General features: G+C 41.7%; 1 protein-coding gene across 1 annotated transcript in view; it reads right to left on the bottom strand.

Annotated features, from left to right (window-relative positions):
- Nucleotides 1-19,885, bottom strand: part of CLVS1 (clavesin 1) — a gene marked incomplete at both ends in the record, with an annotated part of 90,717 nt that overhangs the window by 13,260 nt on the left and 57,572 nt on the right. Inside the window, 2 exon segments of the mRNA XM_084282850.1 lie at nucleotides 563-798; nucleotides 1,884-1,994. Coding sequence (XP_084138976.1) covers nucleotides 563-798; nucleotides 1,884-1,994 — 347 coding nt within the window.

Below are 19,885 nucleotides of genomic sequence, written 5' to 3'. Positions count from 1 at the left end.
TGAGCATTCAGCGCACACCCACCAGATCTAAAAGCAGCGATGTTAAAAGAGCAGCCTCGCTGCGCCGGCAGGGCTGGAGGGGGAAGGTGGGAGCAGGAACAGCAGTACGAGTCGAGCTCGGCTTTCCTTTAGAGGGCAGTGGTGCTCATTGTACAAGGACTGCATTTACAACGAGGCGAAATGTTACCAGCCGGGGTCAGCGGGCACCGAAGCAACAGCAACTCGCAGAAAACGGCACCCAAGTGCTACCGGCTGCACGGTACTGTGCAGGAGAGCGTTTTGCTGTGATACACTCCGTGGACTGCTCTGCGCAGGGGCTCATTAGTTTCCCCTTGTTTTTGTTCGCGCTAATCAGCAATCAGACAAGTAATTACGGTTCCACAGAGAGGCTTCCTTTCTCCTGCCACGTCAAGAGCTCAGCCCAGGGTGAAGCACTCCCGACTGTCAATATTTGCCAATTCATCTGCAGCCCCTTTCTGAGCCAGACGAGCCCTTCCCACCTGATTTACACCCAACCTCTAAGGCAAGCCAAAACCCAGGCGATTTCCGAAGCTGCACTAACCTTTTCATGGGTTTGGGTGAGGCCTCCCGCTCCAGGTTGGAGGACGTGTGCTTCACGTGCATGGCGTTGTAGGATGTGTGGGTGTACTCGTTCTCGTCACTGTAGTCGGGGCCCAGCAGCGTTCGAGCCCACGTCCCCATGTCGTATGGAGGAAGGGTCCCCCCAAATTCAGAGGGCAGGCATTCAGGGTGTATTAGCTGGTGAAGGCTGTTCAGGTTGTTGCCATGAAGAAAGATCTTGAAGAAATAAAAATAAAGTTCATGGTTATCATCTCTTCCTTGCTTCAGTAAGTACGGTGATAACGGCACTAGTGAAACATGGGGTGTCATTACTTGACACCACAGTTTCAGGCAGGGGCTTCTGGAGCACCCAGTGCTCATTGGGAGGAGAGGGATCAGCTTTTGTACATGTAGCCAAAGAGTTAGGCTGACACCATAAACACTTGTGAAAAGCCTGATTTGATTGCTTTTGGAACAGCACTGTCATTTTCTTAAGTACCAGAGTGGGGAAAGTGCAAGTTGGGAATAATAACCACCTATTGTTACCGTGAGAGGAGAGAATCTTGTACAAAAGCAGTGGGAAGAACAGGGAGACAGCGGGGCTTACTGAAAGAAAATGTGAATAGGTCCTCAGCTTTTGAGGGGTAACCCAGCCCTGCACCCGGGGACTGATGTTTCACAGCGTGAGGCCACTTTGTGCTGCTTTAGCAACATGGGGCTCTCTGATCCCTCTTTGCTTTCTGACTGGCATTACCCATATCCTCTGTCAGACACAACCCAGGTCAGGGAATGGGACCCTCTGAGAGACGATCCAGTGGTGGTTTCATGAGCTTCGTGGACAAACAGGTAATGTGACTGCAGAACAACAGTTTATATGGGTTTCAGTGGGGAAGACCTGCTTTTTCTGCAGCTTGAGCAAACAGGCTACAGGCAGGGACATTTTTGGTGCAAATAAGTGAGTTAGCATCATGTGAAAAAAGTCAAATTGCTAAAAAAGCAAAATGGGAATGTTTACTCCCACAAAAAGTGTTAAAGTGTTGAGCAGAAGTTTCCCCCTCTGCAGATGGCTCTAGCCAGGCCTGATAATCCCTCTATCTCACCTCTATCCCTGAGCATGTCCCCTTAGAAAGGATCTATGCTTTGTTAGTGATAACAACTCTTTGGTCTCTTGTTATCGATCCAAACCAGATCATTGAAAACTGTAAGTCTTGGTAACAGCTGCCGTTCTTTGCTGCCATATGAAAAATGCAGAGGAAAAGCAGGGGACTGCTCCTTTCCTCTGGACCTCCAGCCTCCCACCTCCACCAGCCCCTTCTAATTACCCTTTTCCTTGTCTTGTCTTTGAGGAATGGTTTGATTAGCGTGTACAGGGCATGGATGTACCAGGGCTGGTTGACAAAATGGACTCCTCCAAAGCGGGCAGGAAAGCTGTCCTACAGAAAGAAAGAAATGGAAGCCAGTTAATAGATGCAGTGCTTTAGCCAGGCAGTCAATAGGATGAAAGTCAGAGGAAGAAGTCTGTCTCTCTTCATCTGCAACAGCAACCGAGTGCTGGGCTTGCTGGGAGGGGGCAGGAGGGAGATGGGAAGAGGAAGAAGCCCAGAAACATTTGCATCAGTTTCTGCTCTTAGCAGACAGTCCTTTCTCCCTTCCACGCGCTACCGCATCAATTGCTGATGATTTAAAGCAGGCTCTCCAGACGCTTTGCCTGAACGCTTTTTTCACTCCATCAGGGCATCCATCCGACTTTGCTGGGATGGGAAGCGAGGCTGGGCTGATGAGCGCAGCTCCCATGAGGGGGAAGCTTTCTAATTTCTCATTGTGGTGTGCAAGGCGAGCCCCCGGTTCCCACGCACAGTGCCGCACGCAGCTCACCTCTTCACCCTGCTGCCTCCCTGCCTCCCTCCTGCTAAAATCATCATTACAATGGCTGACCTTTCGGGGTGAGCGCACAGCGTACTCCAGGGAGGAGGATGGGTGGGAAAGGCTGATAAGTGGAGGTGTAGCGGGAGCGCACCACGACGGCTCCATGGAAACTGGCAGAGCCGAGCGCTGGCTGCGAGGCTGTGCACAAACCCCCTCTTGCATTAAGATGCAGGTGGCGTCCTGCCGGGGAGGTGTTTGCAGAAGCAGCTCGGGCGGCGTGGCACGCTTAATAGAAGAGGAGGTTGCTGGCGCGCCTTGAAAGGTTGCCGTGTATTGCGACAGGCGTTTTGTATCCATGCTCTCATCTAGCAAATGTCAGTCAGGGAAGAGCCTGGGGTCTTTGACTTGCGTGAACAGCGGGACGGATGTCTGCTGCTCCTGTGTGCAAGCACGCTTCCAGAGAGAGGAGAGATGCCTGGCTCTGCCCGGCGAAGAGAGGTCCTACCAGGGCCTTCCTCCTCCTGCTTGTGCTCCTAACCCCCACAGCTCAGCAGAGACAGGCAGAGCACAACCAGGTCTCTTCCTGCAGGGCTTTGGCTTCAGGCAGGTTCATTCCCCCACAATTAGTGCTGGGTGTCCCAGGGCTTTATCTTGGCTTTATCTGGAGCATCAGAGACAGCACAGCTGGTGGGGGTATGAGGTAGATTTGTGACACAATATGGAAAATCCCCTTATACACCTGCTCAGTGTAGATTCTGCACAGCTTCAAGGTCAAATTATTTCACCAGTTTAGCACTCTGTAGTCACCCTACCATTTCCTGCCTATCACCCATAGTAGATACAAAGGACTACTTATATGCTTCGGGCACTGGCCATGGATTGCCCTAGCAGTCATACCAAAACATATCTTATTAATGTTTGTGAGGGACCACATGTGATACTCTTTTCTTTAGCAATACAGAAGTATAAACCTTGTACACCTCATATGTGTCAGTTTAGCTGAGATCATTACAAATCTCAGTACTGGATTCTATGTGCAAAGCCAGTGGGTAGTCAGGCCAGAACACAGGAGCCCTCTCAAGGAGAACACATACTCCTTGGAGGTGTTCATTCACTGTGAAGATGACTGTATTTCCATGCTGCTGGGATATTAGATAAAATTTTGCAATGCGGCTCTGACTGATTTAAACTACTGGATTGCTGCAGGTCACAGTGACTTCAGCAGGGCAGTCCTGAGAAACAGCAGTGGAGAATCAGGCCTTTATTCTGAGCCCACCTAGTATAAGCATCGGCCTTCAGACATGTTAAGTGAAGCCAAAAGGAGCTTCCTACCCCATGATAACCCAGAAGTGATTTAGACAAGACCAGAGACAAAAATTTCTTTCTCATGCCAAACTCACATATTCAGTTGCTTTCCTCCCACACAGGAATGAAAATCTGAAGATTTGAAACTTTTCACAGAATACTTTTAAAAGGAAAAAAAAAAAAAAAAAAAAGCAATATCAGGATGTTCTTTTTAAATTATTATTATCTTTCTATATTTGTCAAAGCAGCTGCCATCCCACAAGCCATAGCCCTAAAGGAGTTCTTGGACTCATTGGCTCTTTGGGACTGACCTGCCACACCAGTCCCGAGCTGCACTATAACAGTACAGGTTGATGTAGTAGTCATATAGGTCAATAAGAGAGTGAAGTAAGGCACACTAAAGAAGTACGAGATAGGAGGCGTGGGAATGACTTTAAGACACAGAGAATTATATTGACTTGAAAAAAAAAAAAGAAAAGTTGTTTTACTTTCTCATTAGAGTATACAGATTATATCAATCACAATCTTCAGTGAGAAATGTCAGGCTTAACGTCCAAAGGGAAACACTGTGAAACACTTTTCTTTCTTTTTTCTTTTTTTTTTTTTTTTACAAATATGTTTACCAGCCTTAATGATACCACCTTACCCAAAAAGGTCTGAATGCTGGCATGCTGAGAATTAAGCAACCAGCTGGAGTTTTGAATTGGCAGACTGCCTCTGGAAAGGGTTGAGTAAAGAGGAGAATGTACTGTCCTACAAAGAAAATGAATTTTATGTCCACCCCACATAGACTGTCAAGTCCATAAACTAGGTTCTGTCTGGCACATCAGCAGATAAAGACTTACAGGAAGGTCTCACATAACATTATTGTTGCATTATTTTAAGGCAACGGCTGTCTTTTCATTCCAACGATACACCAAAGAATACACAAATAACTTTGAAAAGACAGTGTGTTTATCAAGAAATAATAATAATAATAAAAACATTTTTTGTGTGTTTAACTTTATGCTATTTTTGTTCCTTGCACTGTTAAGCACAATAAGCTCAATTTGACTTTTATCTCTCAGTCCACCTGCATTTGTAAGGCAATTAGAAGACAAAAACATACATTTTTTTAAAAAACAAAGAAATTTGATATGGGAATCATCCAGACAGTTTGGAGCTGCAGCATTCCAATTTTGCAGAAGTCCCTAATTAGCGCAGAGCTGTCTTGGAAAGAAAAGCTCTCGTCTGGAGGTCTGTCTTGTGCAGCTCTAGGAAGATGTATGAGACCTTTCCCACACCCCACTTAGTGTCTCTGCTGCTTTCCCTGGGGCTAGGTGAAAGTAGCTGAAATTGATTTTCTGCTGGAGAGCTTTTGCTTTTAGGAATTCTCTTTTGATTTCTCCTGTCTCGTGATTCCTTGGGAAGGTGTATTTTATAATGAGGTGTATTTTCTGGAGCCTACTGTGAAAAGGACCCTGGGATCACGGAGCCTTTTCTTAACCCAATTCCTTGTTAAAAATACCCAATTGTGAAGATATATTTATATGTTATGCCAAAGATATAAATAAAATATGGCATGCTGGAACAAGCCTAATGATTTGTGTAGACTACTGCCATTTTATCTGAAAACCAGGCTGGACATAACTTCATGTCACTCAGAGATGCAATTACAGTGTGAATAAACACATCCAGCCCAGTGGTAATCTGGCTAGCTTGCTACTCAGCAGTAGCAGGTAAGAAACAGTAAAAGGACAGCAGATACTTACTTGGGCAGCTAGCTCACCCCAGAGTCAAACCAGGTCTTCATTTCATTGGGACCCAAAGTCAACTAAAACAAGGAATACATCTGACCTTGCAGAAGTGACGCCTTTCCTAAATAACATGGGCAAACCTAGACAGACAAAATTGTCCCGGCACAGGGGTTTTAATTGTTCCCACTGATCAAATGAAACTGGTGCTTTGGGTAGGACTTACTTGCTTCATTTGCCTTTTTTAAAACAAACATACAAACAAACAAAAAGCAACCTCCTTTCAGTGATTTCCTTCCACATCATCCCCAAAGAAGAGAAAGCGGTTAACACTTGAGTGCTAGAGCTGACCTGCCACAGACACCCAAACATCCATACAAGCTTCAATACATCTTTTGTTTCAGGTTGGAAAAGTGTCTCCAAGCTTGCAGAGCAGAAGAAAATGTGGAGATCATTGATTCTCTTTTCGTCTCAGGCCTCCTGTGCTAGGAAATTTCTGAACTGAAATGAGCCTAAGACCGAAAATCTCCTGTACAAAATGTTCTGCTAAATAGCTTGGGAGTGATAGCTATGAGGTGAACGAGAGACAATTTTTTTTACTATTTAAGCCTGTTCTCGCCTTCATGACATCTATTTCTTTTGGCAGGAGTACACATCAGAAACCTTTTACTGCTTTGTTGTTCTGAACTGCTTGACTCGGAAAGCTAAAAATCAAGATGATCTTCTAACATCTCATTACACCAAAGTGTGGCAGAGGAGTAAAACAGTCTTTGGAATATCAAAATTAGGAATAAATATAGCCTGATACAAATCTAGCTAATCTTTTCAAACTGTGTGAATTGTCTCCATAGTCCAATGACCTAAGCTCAAAAAACAAGTTATAGCATATTTCAAGCTTTGGAACATTTGAATTTTGTGACACAAATGTTTTTAAGCTGCTCTCATAGCCTCAACCCTTTGCAATCAGATAAGCAAACACACGTCTTGCCATCCAAATGCATTTCTTTAATCTAGACCAGACTCGCCAGTTTAATGCAAATCAAAATATAATCCCCTTTGAATGAAAATAGTTTCTTTTAGATTCAGGCAGATTTCAATCATAAACAAAACTGTTTAAACTGAAAGGTCATTCAAACTGAGGCTAAAAACAGCATCCTCATGCCTGTGTGCTTACATAATCAGTCCCTGCAGTGGATTAAAGCTTCCACAGACCGTATTAATAGTTCTGGAAGATTTTATTAATAGTTCAGTGATAGTTTCTCCCCGGAGAATTTCTGTGAGTGGATGATTTTAATGGACTGGCACAATAAAGAGGGAAGACTTTCAGCTCTCCAACCCTGGGTCCAAATCTAGCCTCGGAAAGAGTGGCAGTGATGGAAAGTTGTTGTTCTCTGATTTTATAACTTTGCCAGGTATTGGATGGGTTGTGTCTATTAAAAAGATCTCCCTGAGCATGTCTGAATGAGTGCCCAGTAATACCCTTGGTGCGGACAGAGCAGGTTGTCTTACAATGCAGGTTAGGAGAGAAGGCAGAGAGCCACCCCAATCACTACAGCTTCAGTTTCTAATTTTAATACAACACCTAGGAGCCGAGTATTTAGCTGGGAACACACAGGGCAGGAGGGGTGGGAGGGGCTGGGGACGGCAGGGACCTGGGGCTGGGGACAGCAGGGATCTGGAGCTGGGCTTCTCCCATCCCTCTTGAGCATCCCCAGGGCTGCAGGAGTGAGCGTGGCTCTGCTCAGAGACCAGGCACGTTTCACACCTCCATCCGGACAAGTTGCTCTTCCTTTCGTTATCTCTTTTTGCTCCCCTGTGTTTTCGAAGAGACAGGAATGCAAAATTAATGTTGCCAGTGGCAATAATTGCAAACTCGTTTGCTTCTACCTTGGCATGCCCTCAGAGTACACAGGGCTTGGAAATTGCTGCAGAGGAGGGAAAAAGACCCTATATGCCCTATATTAGTCCTAGCAATAGGGCAGTTTTGACCTGCCAGACTATGACTGCAAAAGGGATTCTTGCAATCAGGAAGAACTCATTGATTTTGTGAAGGAGTGACAGTAACTGCTCAGACCAAAATGATCTCTTTAAAACATACAGTGGCAAAAGACTGGAGCTAAATCACAGAAAAATATGAGTGCTTGGTTTATTTTTACACCATATACCCACGTATGTAGATTAGTATGCTCTGAAGTACTGCTGTCAGGGAAATTGAACTGAAAAATGAACATTAGGATGCATTCTCCTAGACATTTTTCATTATGTTTGTTATCTCTCCTGCTACACTCTATAACTTTTAAAATTCAGCCATTTGCGGTGGGTTTCTCCCAGTCATTACTGCACGTTAGTGAGGTCCTACAGAGCATCTGTTCATGGGTGTTGGCAGATGGCACCAATAAATCAGGTTACAGTACACAGATTTGCTCGGTAAACTTTGATTTGTCCTGATAGAATCATGCTGTCATATCATCTGGTCCAACAAAATAACCTGTAACCTTGGGGCAAGGGGGGATATCTTCACGACTTCTTTACGAGGAACCTTTTGCTGAACTAGCTCAAAAAAAAAAATTAAGAATAGAAAAAATCCTAGGAGAAGTGACGCCTCTGGACTGACACCATACACTGGTGCTGTTTTTCTGCTTTGCCCCACTGATTTCTAAGCATTTCACCCACAACTTATAGACTGATGCTCCTTTCAGATTAAAAAGGTGAATGCATTATATCGCAAAAGAAACAGCAGGTTCATTCAGGGGCTTGGCTGAGTTCTGCCAAACTCATACCAACTAGCTCTGGATTAGCTCAGAGAGAGGCAAAGCCAGAACAGGAGCTCTGTGGCTGAGCAGGAAGAGTGACAGCCACGCACTAGGCTGAGGAGGTGTAAATTGGGTCATAGGAACAAGTGGGCACATGGGAAGGGACAAGAATTTGCCAGAGGCAATTTTTTTGTGTTAGTTTAGAAACTTGCTGTGATCATTGCAGTGAGTTCTAGCAAACTGGGCTAAATCATCTCCGTTGTCCTGGTTTTTGCTGTAAACTCTAGCTCAGAAACACTTCCATCCCCAGCTTTCCGAAGCGAAGGTGACTACAAGCTGCGTTGCTTCTATTCCTGTATCTCACTGAACATACCAGTCTGAAATTAGTTGTGGGGGAAGGGAAAAGCAGTAGGAAGATCATCAAAGCTGAAAGTAGTTTAGGGCTTAATTAGGAACTGTAAAACACACTGGGCACAGTGCAAGCCTGGCCTCCAGGCTTGCTGAGCCAACACATGTGCTGCTTGCTGGAGTGTGTACCCACAAGTTGGCGGTGATGCTCCATGCTCCCTGGGCTACCAAGCCCATGGCTGGAAATGACCTAGTAGCTTTAGTAGCTTGAAATCATCAGAAGAACAAAGCTTCTGTACAAATATCAGGTTTCTGAGAGGTCACACTCCTCCAACCCTTCCCCCGATACCTGGAATTAAAGCAGTGATAAAGTGTTTTTTCTTGCAGCCGGATTTTACTACAAGGCCTTCTGAGGTAAAATGTGCACAAGCAGAATGAGCATGTCCAACAATGATAGTAAAAGTCAGTATTAAGACATCTTCTACCACCTTAAGACCACCTTAACTTCCTTACATATTGAAAAGAATACACACAGGGAGTACTAAAATGTTCAACACGGAAATCTTGACCTGAAAAATGTTCTATTTTCATATACACTTCTGGAAAAAGAATATATGTTTATATGTATATATATTAAGTTGGGAGTAATTCTTAAAAGTTAACCTCTGAACAATATTAATTAGTGCTATTAACCAATGTAGACAAAATCTACAGTTTTCCTTAGCTGACCCGATTTAAAGCTTTCTCCCACTGGCTATTTCTATTTACATAGGCAGACCTTGCACCCATCCTGAAGGGCAATGGATCTGTGGGACACTGCAGTTCAGAGCATGGATAGTGAAGGAGTTAGGGCAGAGAAGATGCCACTAAGGCAAATCCTCTGGAACTTAAAAGATTGTTGAAAGGAGAGAGTCAAGTGGCAGACCTGAAAAGGACAATGTACAGCAGCTTATTTCTTGTCCCAAACCAACATTTTCTTCACACTTTCATCACATCACCACTTTCTATATCTGTTCTCTGCAAATATATCCCTGTGTCTGAGCAAAGGGGCTGTGAAGGCCAAACTGTCATGGTAAGGACAAATGCCCACAGCATTAGTTAAAGTCAGCCAAAGAAAAGCAATTAAAAAAGGTCTCATGGCACTTGTCTTTCTTCTCAGGAGACCTATTGACTTTGCAGAAAAGCTTTTCATCTTGCCTATGAAAGCACCAAGGTGTTACACAGAAATCATATAGTCATATTACACTTGTGTTGTGATTGAAACCTGATGCTAGAGAAAAGGAGATTTTGTTATTTACAGTCCTAAGCAACCTGTTTGACATTCAACAGAAGTCTGCTGTCTTTGCTTGAACACAACCTGGAATTATCTTCAAGTTTTGCGTGTGCATTCACTTATAGAGAGTTATGTAAAGGATGTTATAAACTATTATTGTGATGAGATTATAACCCAGCAAGGTCAGGGAAGAAAAAAAAAAAAAAAAAAGAAGTGTTTTGTTGGCATTTGTTGCCAAACAAAATATGACTCTAATAAAAAACTGACAGATTATTCCTTTTCTGGTAAATTTCTGTGTGTCTAGAAAGAAGTTAAGAAAATCATTGTGTTGACTTTTCAATACAGCTCCTTGAAGAGGTATAGTAGGCTTCTAGCACCTCTTTACTCAAGGTCATCTGCTAAACAGAAGCTAGATTTCCACCTTATTTTACTAAGAATTTCAGATTTTGCTTCTTTGTTTGAAATTGGAACCTCATTTTAAAAAAGAAGTTGTCCCTTCACCTAGATGTCGCACAAATACTTTCAAAAATAATTTCTATGGTCTCTGTTATCCTTGATGAATGTACACTGTTCAGTGTACACTTGGCGAAGGCATTTTGCAATTCTTTTGTCTCTTTCTACAGGACTGTGTGTGTGCATGGGTGGGTGATGAAGACTGACCTGCTTTGTTTTTGAAGTGAGACATAACGCTAAATGTGTGTGCAATGTTGGAAACCCAGCTCTGAGAGGATTCAATACCAGGCAACTCATATTGTCTTAGGTAAGCACCTGGCAGCAGCACCTTTGATTCATGTACAACCTTTTGTTCTTCAAACCATAAAAGCCTAGGGAAAAAATAATAAAAAAAAAAAATCCTTTTTATTTGCATGATTCGATCTCTGTCCTTGTTCTAATATGTCAGTAAGATTGCTTAGCTTCTGTATCCCTCCATGCTGAAGGGAAACTTGTTTTATGTATTTGTGTTTCGCAAAGTCCCAGATAGTCACAAGGCTAAACTGACAGGAGCAGACCAATGTGTCAACTCCACAATAAAATATAATCTCATTGTGTCTGCCCTTCTGTGATCTCTTTCTCTCTCTTTTTTTTTTTTTTTTTTACTTTTTTAATAATGCAGTAGTGCCTTGGTAATAAGAAACCTGATTGAATGTCCTTGAAATATGTTTTGAGAACAACAACAAAAAAATATGATTAGTACTAAAGATACATGGTTTTCCATTGCGGAAAACATGTTATTTAGGAAAGCTGCTTTTACAGTGACAGGCAGCATTTTAAGTTTCATGCCATTTTCTACTCCCTGCACTTAAGAAACATGAATGGTATGAAGACCATTTTGCAGAGAAGAGCCTTGCACTATGCAGTACAGAGAACATACTGATATTTTCCACCATGGTCCTTATATTAGGCAATGCTAGTAGCATCACCAATAGCTAAGACTGTTTGATGTGCCATTTGCAATCGTTATAACTTTGCCAGTGTTTTACATTTTGGGCTCAAATGTTTCAACAGTGAGCTACATAAGCCTTTATGCGAACGGTTTGGGGGACTGGAGGGTGGAGAAGTGATTTCTCAAAAGGCTTGTGGGAGAAAAAGCTATATATATATAGTTCTCTGCACTTTGGTACTATTTCTATGATTACTGGAGGGTGGAGATTGAAAGCACAATCTTTGGGGTATGATCCTGACTCTTCACATAAGGTTTTCCTAACGCACATGGTTTCACTGCCCCAGTGAGACTTTGCAGCTGTGTGTGCATATGCAGCTGTGTATGTGCATGTGCCAGAACTCACTGAGAGGCTGAGATGCTTCATAGGTTGGACTAGTTGTAGTGATATCCACTTGCCTTAAAAGCTGTGATCAGTCAGAACTCTTAGAGATCACCAGTTACTTTCTCCTACCTGCAACCCTGGCCAGAGGCTGGGAGTTCAGATCTCTGCCTGCAGTGGTTACTCCTAGAGGTCTGGTAAAAGCCAGCTGGAGCCATAGCCCCCCAGAAGCTGTACTGTGATAATGGGATTTTAAATTTCTTAGTGTGTTACTTAGCCATTTTTTTTTTTTTTTTTTTTTTTATTTTTTGTGCAGTCTGCACCACATAAAGCAGTGTTAACTGACAGCCAACACTGCTCATCACATCAATACTCAGCATCGGGGCATTTATCAGTCTGGCAGTGTTAAATGATGCATAAACTTTGCAATCTTAGCTAAAGAAAATATGTGCTTACACTCCCTGCAACAGCTCCCTCGTTTTCACAGCATAACTTCCCTCCAGTTCGCAGTTCTTATTCCCTGCTGCCTTGCTTCACTGCAACCTTAACTCCAACTTCAAAACAGCTTTAAATGATAGCACCAGGAAGATGATTTTGGCTGCCTGTGCAGGTGCAAGGGAATCAAAGCACTCGTCAGTGCAGCTTCCCAGCCTTTTAACTGTCACCAGCCAAGCATGGCTATCAGACCAGGGTCATAATTCCAGGACACTTTTTCAGTCCTTTGGCCTCTTCTATATGATCACCTGCTCCCAACAGAGTCCTTGAAGAGGAGGAATCTGAGGGGTGCTATCTGTTTACTGCTTTAGTAGCATTTGCAGTGCATACCCCAAAAGGTTGCTCTTAATTGTGTTTTAGGCAGCACAATGTCAGTCTCTAAACTAAAAATTCCACCATTCTCCTCTAGTACTCTTACAAAAATAATATTAGTTTTTCTTATGTTAACAGCAGAAAAAAAAAAAAAAGACAAACACAACAACAACAAGAACAAAAGACTGCATTGAATTTGCTATAACTGTGGCTAGTAAGCTAGCAGAAAGGTGCGATCCCATTTCACACCCACTTCTGATAAAAGAAAAACCTACAAATTTTCTTCTCTTTCTTCTCAGATTGGATTGAAGTTGCCCATTAAGCACTACTACATGAAGCCTTCAATGAATCAGGCTTTTTCCTTCCAGAGGCTGGGAGTGTGCTGTGTCATATCCCTGGAGATCATTAAATTTGCTAGGTAAGTACAGGGCAGTCAGCTTGTGTCTTCTCCTATGAAGGATTCCTGCTGAGAACTCTTTCCACCTGAAGGCATGCTGCCTCATATCCTCCTTGTTAGAATTCAAACGTTTTATTACTGCTCCCTGCTTCAGTATCAGGGCCTTTGCAAATCAGTGGATGTCACTTACCTCAACTTTAGCAAGGATTTAGGCATAGTGTCACATATTTTTTTTGTCTAGCAAACTGCTGAGTTTTTGGTTTTGGGACGTGGAATACAGTGTGGGTGAAACATTGGTCACATTGCTGAGGTTAAAATACTGAGATCAGAGGTACAAAGTCTGCCTTGTGGTTATTTACTATTTTTTTTCTGGGGTTCATACTGTAGCCAGTAACATTTTATAAATGAAATAGGTGATGCTAGGGAGCGACTAACCCCCAGAACTTTGATAAGAGTATCAGTCTCTGGGGGACAATGTATATGGTGGAGGTTAAGGCAGAGAGTCACCTATGCAGGGGGATCCTGATAGATGAGGAAAAAAAATGTGCTGTTGGGACACATGTTAACAAATGCAAAGTGTTTTGTCTTAGACAGAACAACCCTGTGCACAGGGGTCAGGCACCGAGCAACTAGAAAGAAGCTTTGTAGAAGGGGACCTGGGCGAGCTGAAAGCAAGACAGAAGCATGTTCTTGTGGCAAAAGGCCCACCAGATGTATGCATGCATCTGCAGTTATCAGACTATCCCTGCTCTGGAATTTACTTGCTCATGTTCTACAGACATCACTGACTGAACTCTGGTTACTCAGCACTTCAGGTTGCAGTTTCCATCTAATTCTGAAGCATTTTTCATCTTTAAAATACACCACAATTTACTATAGACTAGTGAGCAGGAAGGTAAGGCTGATTTAAGATACACTTAGCCACAAAACTCATACTAGGAGCATAAATGACAGCAATAAACAAAAGAAAATAATCTGTTCAGACCAGAGAAAATCTGTATCGCTAACTCTCTGCTCTGAACCATTGTTCCAAAAATGATTTCCTTGTTATCAGCAATGTGCTGGGTGAACACAAGTAATCAGAAAAGCTGCATTCCCTCTTAGCTGCTATGGTATTTCACACATGCTCCAAAGCATATCCATCCCACTTATGTCCATCAACTTAATTAAAACCTCTCTATTATTGAAAACAGTAACTGGCTCAGAAAAGAATCAGAGCTTAGGAAAGTTTTGTTTTGTTTTGTTTTGTTTTGTTGTGTTTTGTTTTGTTTTGTTTTTTCAATGCTGTTCACTGGATAGAGTTCCAGTAGAGCTGGGTTATTTCTGGTAAGAAATAACCAATTTCTGCTGGAAATCCTGCATTTTGGAAAGCATTTGAAGATGACAACTAAAGCCAAATTTGTGTGGGAGCATTAGTGAGAAATTAATGCTGCCTCTGAGTCATTGTAGATGTTTGACCTGTGGTTCATTTTATTTTATTTTATTTTATTTTATTTTATTTTATTTTATTTTATTTTATTTTATTTTATTTTATTTTATTTTATTTTATTTTATTTTATTTTATTTTATTTTATTTTATTTTATTTTATTTTTATTAAAAAAAAACAATAATACTCATTTCTAATATATTTGCATTAGTGTTTTTGTGTAGTACATTTTTGCACGAAGATTTAAGATAAGGGCCACTGACAACACACCTACTGGTTGAGTTGTGGAGGAGCTCAGGCTGTTAAAGCCTTCTCAGTATGAAATCCATCACTGAACACTGCAAATTCTCCACTCAAGGTGATTAGTTAACAACTAATTTTCCCAAAATAAGCAGCAAAAAAAATATTCTAAAGAAAAAAATATAGAAGTTAAAAGCCTTGCCAGCACTGGAATTCTTTCAAACTGCAGAAGATAATTGGAGTCATTTTGCCTTGTACTTCAGTCTGTATCCATAAGACAGAAGTGGCCATGAAAATACAGCTTAATTTCTGACTGAGACATTATGAAGCACCTTTGTTGTTAAAAATATTTCCCCATTAACTTAGGCAGAGGAGGCTAATTATGAAAGATTATTATAGCAATTTGAGTACTACTCTCAAGGTAAAGTGAAACATGTCAGGTGTATGTTTTTAAACAGACATTACAAAAAAAAAAAAAAAAGTAAAAATTAGATGTTTTTTTTGTGACTGATTTCAAAAACTGTTTTGAAATTTTGAGAGTCACATTTAGTTTCTCATAAGATCACAATTAGATTCTGGGAAAAATCATTCAAGGAAACATCTACAGATACACCTAGAATAAACTTATGGCAAAGCAGTCAACATTTGTAAAGCAAAGAGGGACTTTCCTGAAGTTTGAGGTGGTTAGATGTTGCTTTGACAATACGGATATGAAAAGAAACTCACAATGTTTCTGCAAATGAGATGGAGGGAGGAATAGATAAAGCAGTCACCATGGGAGCCTCCAAAACCCAAGCCACTGAGAAACTTAGAATGGACAAACAACTTATGAAAGATGGTATCTGTCATTCAGAAAAGGATCACGTCACTGCTTAGACTCTTACAAACATCAGCAGAAGTCACTGGAGGAGGGAAGAAGACTTCTTCATGCAAGCAATATTAAACAGCACAGTCTGTTCACCTGAAGTCCACCTGAAGGATATGGACTGATTTTCTATGATGTTTAGGTGCACCAGGAACACTGATATCAGCAAAGACACGCCAATGATAGTAGGAGTTAATGAAGCTCTGGTCTTACAGAGTTAAACTTTATTCCATTGTAGAATTATGTCAGTAACTGTATGGATAAAGAAAAATGTAGAAAAGCATGGAAAATTTATAATTTATAACAATACCAGAGGGAAAAATTAATACTTATTACAGAGTTAAAAATGTGCCAAATATTGGATTTCAGAGATCACATTCATTCACTGTATTCATTCACAGTATTGACAGCAACTGAAGAGGAAACCAATGAAATTTTGAGGGAATACAAGAACTATCAACAGAGTATGGAACAGAGATGAAAGTTGAGATGGTTCATGGCTCACCTACAAAGTTTGTCTTACCATAATTCAAGCTACAATAACAGAAAATTATTGCTTTAGGGAGAAGCTTATAAGTAGAAGTGAAAGTAGTGCTCTTATGGATCATGTAAAAATCAAGCAAAAATGTTGAAATGTTTCATTTGCATATGAATGACCTAAAACCTGGCATCTTTTACAATGTCTCTAATGAGGAACTGAAAGGACAGCAACACTCTGGGAGGTGACCTTATGAAACTGGGGCATCCATTTGTGCATGATCATTATCTCTTTAGGAAATCATTTTCTCAGAAAGTCATTGGGTTGCACTTGAAGCCAGAGATTTTTGACATGGAAATGCAACAAATTTGACAGTATAAACAATACCATGATACATAAATCATGTTAGATTGGGGATGGAGGAGAAGTGTAAAAAAAAAAAAAATCCTGTCTGGAGACTTCAACTAACTCAGAATAGACTACAAATTCTCGTGTAAACTAAACAAATAAGGATGTAAAATGTACAGAAATATCTCAGAAGATTCCAGAGAAAGCTATGGGAATGCCTCCCCCAGCAGACTTTTCAGATGGAAGACCTGTAAGGAAATTTGTACATAACCAACCCTCAATTAGCAGCTTCAAAGCGATACCGAGAAAATACGTGCAGTAGGTGTAAGTCACATACAGGGCTGTATTTTGCATTGTGAAATTACAGTGGCAGCAGTGAGGCTTGAGAGGTCATATGACCTCTGAAAACAAGATGCTTGTGCTTGTCAGCCAGCTGTCAGAGTCACTTTGACCTCACAGGTGTCTCGAGACAGAGCAAAGCGGCAAGTCTAGTACAGTTTGTGAAATGATATTAGTAGTGATAACAGTGGGCCATAGTCATGTCGATGTGCAGTGGACTCATCCCAGATGTAAGTGAGGCTGCTGCACCAGATGGACACATGCAAAGAAGTGGGTGGAGAAGGTTTTCTCCAATTCCCAGAGGCAAGAACCACAGTGCTGTGTGCTGGAAGAAGACACAGAGGGTACCCGTGCAGGCTGAGGCAGCTGAGCACCAACACATGTGACAGGAGGAACTGAAGGACATGGCTGTGGCAGAACTGGTGGCATGGATATTGCAGCTTAGTTCCACAGGTCCAGGTGACAGCACGGGGCATCCCAGGATCTTATTGAGCACTGGTGACTAATTGGTGTTTAGATCCTGAATTGCATTAAAAATCAGTACGGATGTGCCTAGGAAGAGAAGTGGTAGGAAAATAGAGAGCTTGTAGGAGGACCTTAAAATAGCCACTTGGTAATAAATGATTCATGGTCCCTTCCACTCTTCAATCAATCTAACCCTCATCAGGTTAATACCCTCATTGTTGCTGTACTCACAATTTGGAGTGGAAATGTGAAGCAGCAGTTTCTATCCAGCTCTTTTAAAAGTGGCAGGAGCAGCCTCTGTTCCCCTGCAGGGAAAAGAATAAGGTCTCCCACACTGCTTATAGAGACCAACCAGTTTAGTAAGCAGCAGCTGTAAGGGAGAGAAGAAAGGAAGAAAAGGAAGGCAGAAAAACAAGTTCTCCCCATTGGCACTGTCACAACTCGACCGTTTCTCCAGCTTCAGATACCCTGTTGATAATAACAGACTACCTGCTCATGGAAAGAGTGCACTTAAGAAAGGATAGTTGGTTTATCTATTCACATCACTGCTCCATAGGTTTTCTCTTGTTTTAGTAAACAGGGGGTTATTTTTAACCCATTTCTTTGTTCCTTAAATAAATAAATAAATAAAAACATGCCAGGACAATAATCAAGCAACCCTTAAAAAATATAAAGGTGGTAATACCAGCAATTTCAGTAATGATAAAGCACAACCAGAATTAAAATATTCTGGAATCAGATCCCCTACAAGAGAGTTTAAAGCAGTCACATAGTTGCCTCTTTCTTACTGCAAAAATATCATCCATGTTGAATACCGGTGACAGCCAGGGATAAGCACAGCCCTGGTGCTTATGGCAGGGGTACAGGACTCAGCTCCCTATGGTAGGTCCAATCCCTCTCCAGGATGCATCACAAGTTATGCACCCATGTTGAGACAGTTCCCAGGGTCAGCTCCACACCCTGTGGCTCGACCTGTCCTACACTCAGGGATATACACACACACACGTCATACTGTCCTACAGTTTCTCTCTGACCTTCTCTCTGACCTCTTCTGTCCTCTTCTCTGCAAGCTGCCGGTGTGATGTGGACTAGCTGAAGGCAGAGGTGCAAGTTAGTGGGATGCTAACATTTCCTTGCTCTAACTTCTTCTGACTTTTTCTACACCTCCAGGAAATCCCTGTCTATCAGATTGGGAATATTTGTTTCTGGTATGTTGAAATGCTTGCTGCAAGTTTCAAATTCAGACTGAAAACCAAGACCTGATGCTAATTTTTTTGAAATGAACTTTTTCCCCACATTGCTGCTACTCCTTCACCCTTCCCATTATCTGTTCTCCTGTCCTGGCTCAGCTAAGTTTGTTGAAGCAAAACCCTGGGCAATACTGCTATTTTTGTCTTTAATTTTGATTGTCTTCCCATGCTTTTTTAGAGCCCCGTGTTGAAAGCTTCATTCCTCCCTGCTGCTTTGTAAAGTATTCTTCTAAATAAACAGTGCATACTGCAGAAGTGTCTGATCGTCCTAGCAAAATATGAAGGTAGCAGAGCCAGTTGGAAGCCAAGGAAAACAGCACTTTCCTGCATGCACTAATTCTTTATGATACAAAAGACATACAGACAAAACAAAAAGCCTTGTCTCTGCTGAGACACAGGAAAAAAAAATACTGTGAAGTGAAACTCAACACATGAAAACAGAGGCGCATTTCTGAAACAGCAAGAGAGGTTATTGTCCCATCACTTCTAATGATCTCTTTGTAGCTTCTGTTTGCCATCCCTCATCACACCTGGCCTATAACATTGCAAGTAAATCTCTCCAGGGTGATTTAGGTGAACATGCTGCATTTTGCACCGAAACATCAAAGAGTATTCCTGACTGACAGCAGAGGAAAACCACAAGATGAGAGGTGGATACTACTATGTGTCGATCACAGACACTTCTGTGATTGTACACTGGGTAAGTCTGAGTTTCCTAAACTGATTTCCACAGAACTGTGGTGGGTTAACAACATGTACACTGTAATTTTTCACCTCTACCAAATAAAATATGGTAACCTGTAAAATCTCATTAACTTATACACATTCAATCATGTGTCTGTACTCTAAAGAGTGTCTGTACTATTTAGAAAGAAATATTTTTATATATTTAGAAGAATTTAGAAGTTTGTAGAAGACAGAATTTGAAGGATAGAAATCTATGGATGATAGTTGAAGAAAAGATTAAAATGCAGTGCATGCACATTTTACATACAGAAGATATGCATAGAGTCTCTCTGTTTAGAAAAGGGCCTGAATAACACTTGACAGTGCCTGAAGCAGGGAAAGTTGCTGTGTGTCGTCTCTTTCTGCTTGATGAGCATCTTGGTTTTATAACAGACTTTAATGTCAGTGGAAACTGTAGTTCCAAAGTACAGTCCCAGCTCCAAGGGGTTCATGTTACAGAATGGGTTGTCAAAACGACAAACTACTTCTGAAGGACACTGTGCTCATGGGTCTGACTTTACTGGGGAAAATTAGGAACTTTTCCATTCAATTCACCAATCTTTGGTTCAGCTTTGGATTTCATGGGTACATTTTACTATGGATAATACAAGCCAGGTGTGTTTTCAGTGGAACTGGCTATATGACAAGAAGGAAGATGTCAGTCATGCATTTTTGCCATGCCATGAAAGATTTTATGTCTTGACTCCAGACATGCCAACATACACAATGATGTAATGGTGAGGCAGGGTGCTGGAGGGAAGGCAGATGTTATTTCATATTCTAAACAGACTGCAATGGTTTTATCTGTGAGAACTTCAGAGTTTCATACACACCACTAATGAATCTGCTTTTTCGTTTTATTGTAGTATCAGACTTTGTGAAACAATGGCAGTATCATGATAGTGGGTTTTAAAAGCTGCTTTCACTGTCATGGGTTTGGG

Source organism: Netta rufina (assembly GCF_964035555.1).
Source record: "Netta rufina genome assembly, chromosome: 2".
NCBI classification, from domain to species: domain Eukaryota; kingdom Metazoa; phylum Chordata; class Aves; order Anseriformes; family Anatidae; genus Netta; species Netta rufina.
Note: the sequence above shows the minus strand (reverse complement) of the source record. Positions and strands in the feature narration are given on the sequence as shown.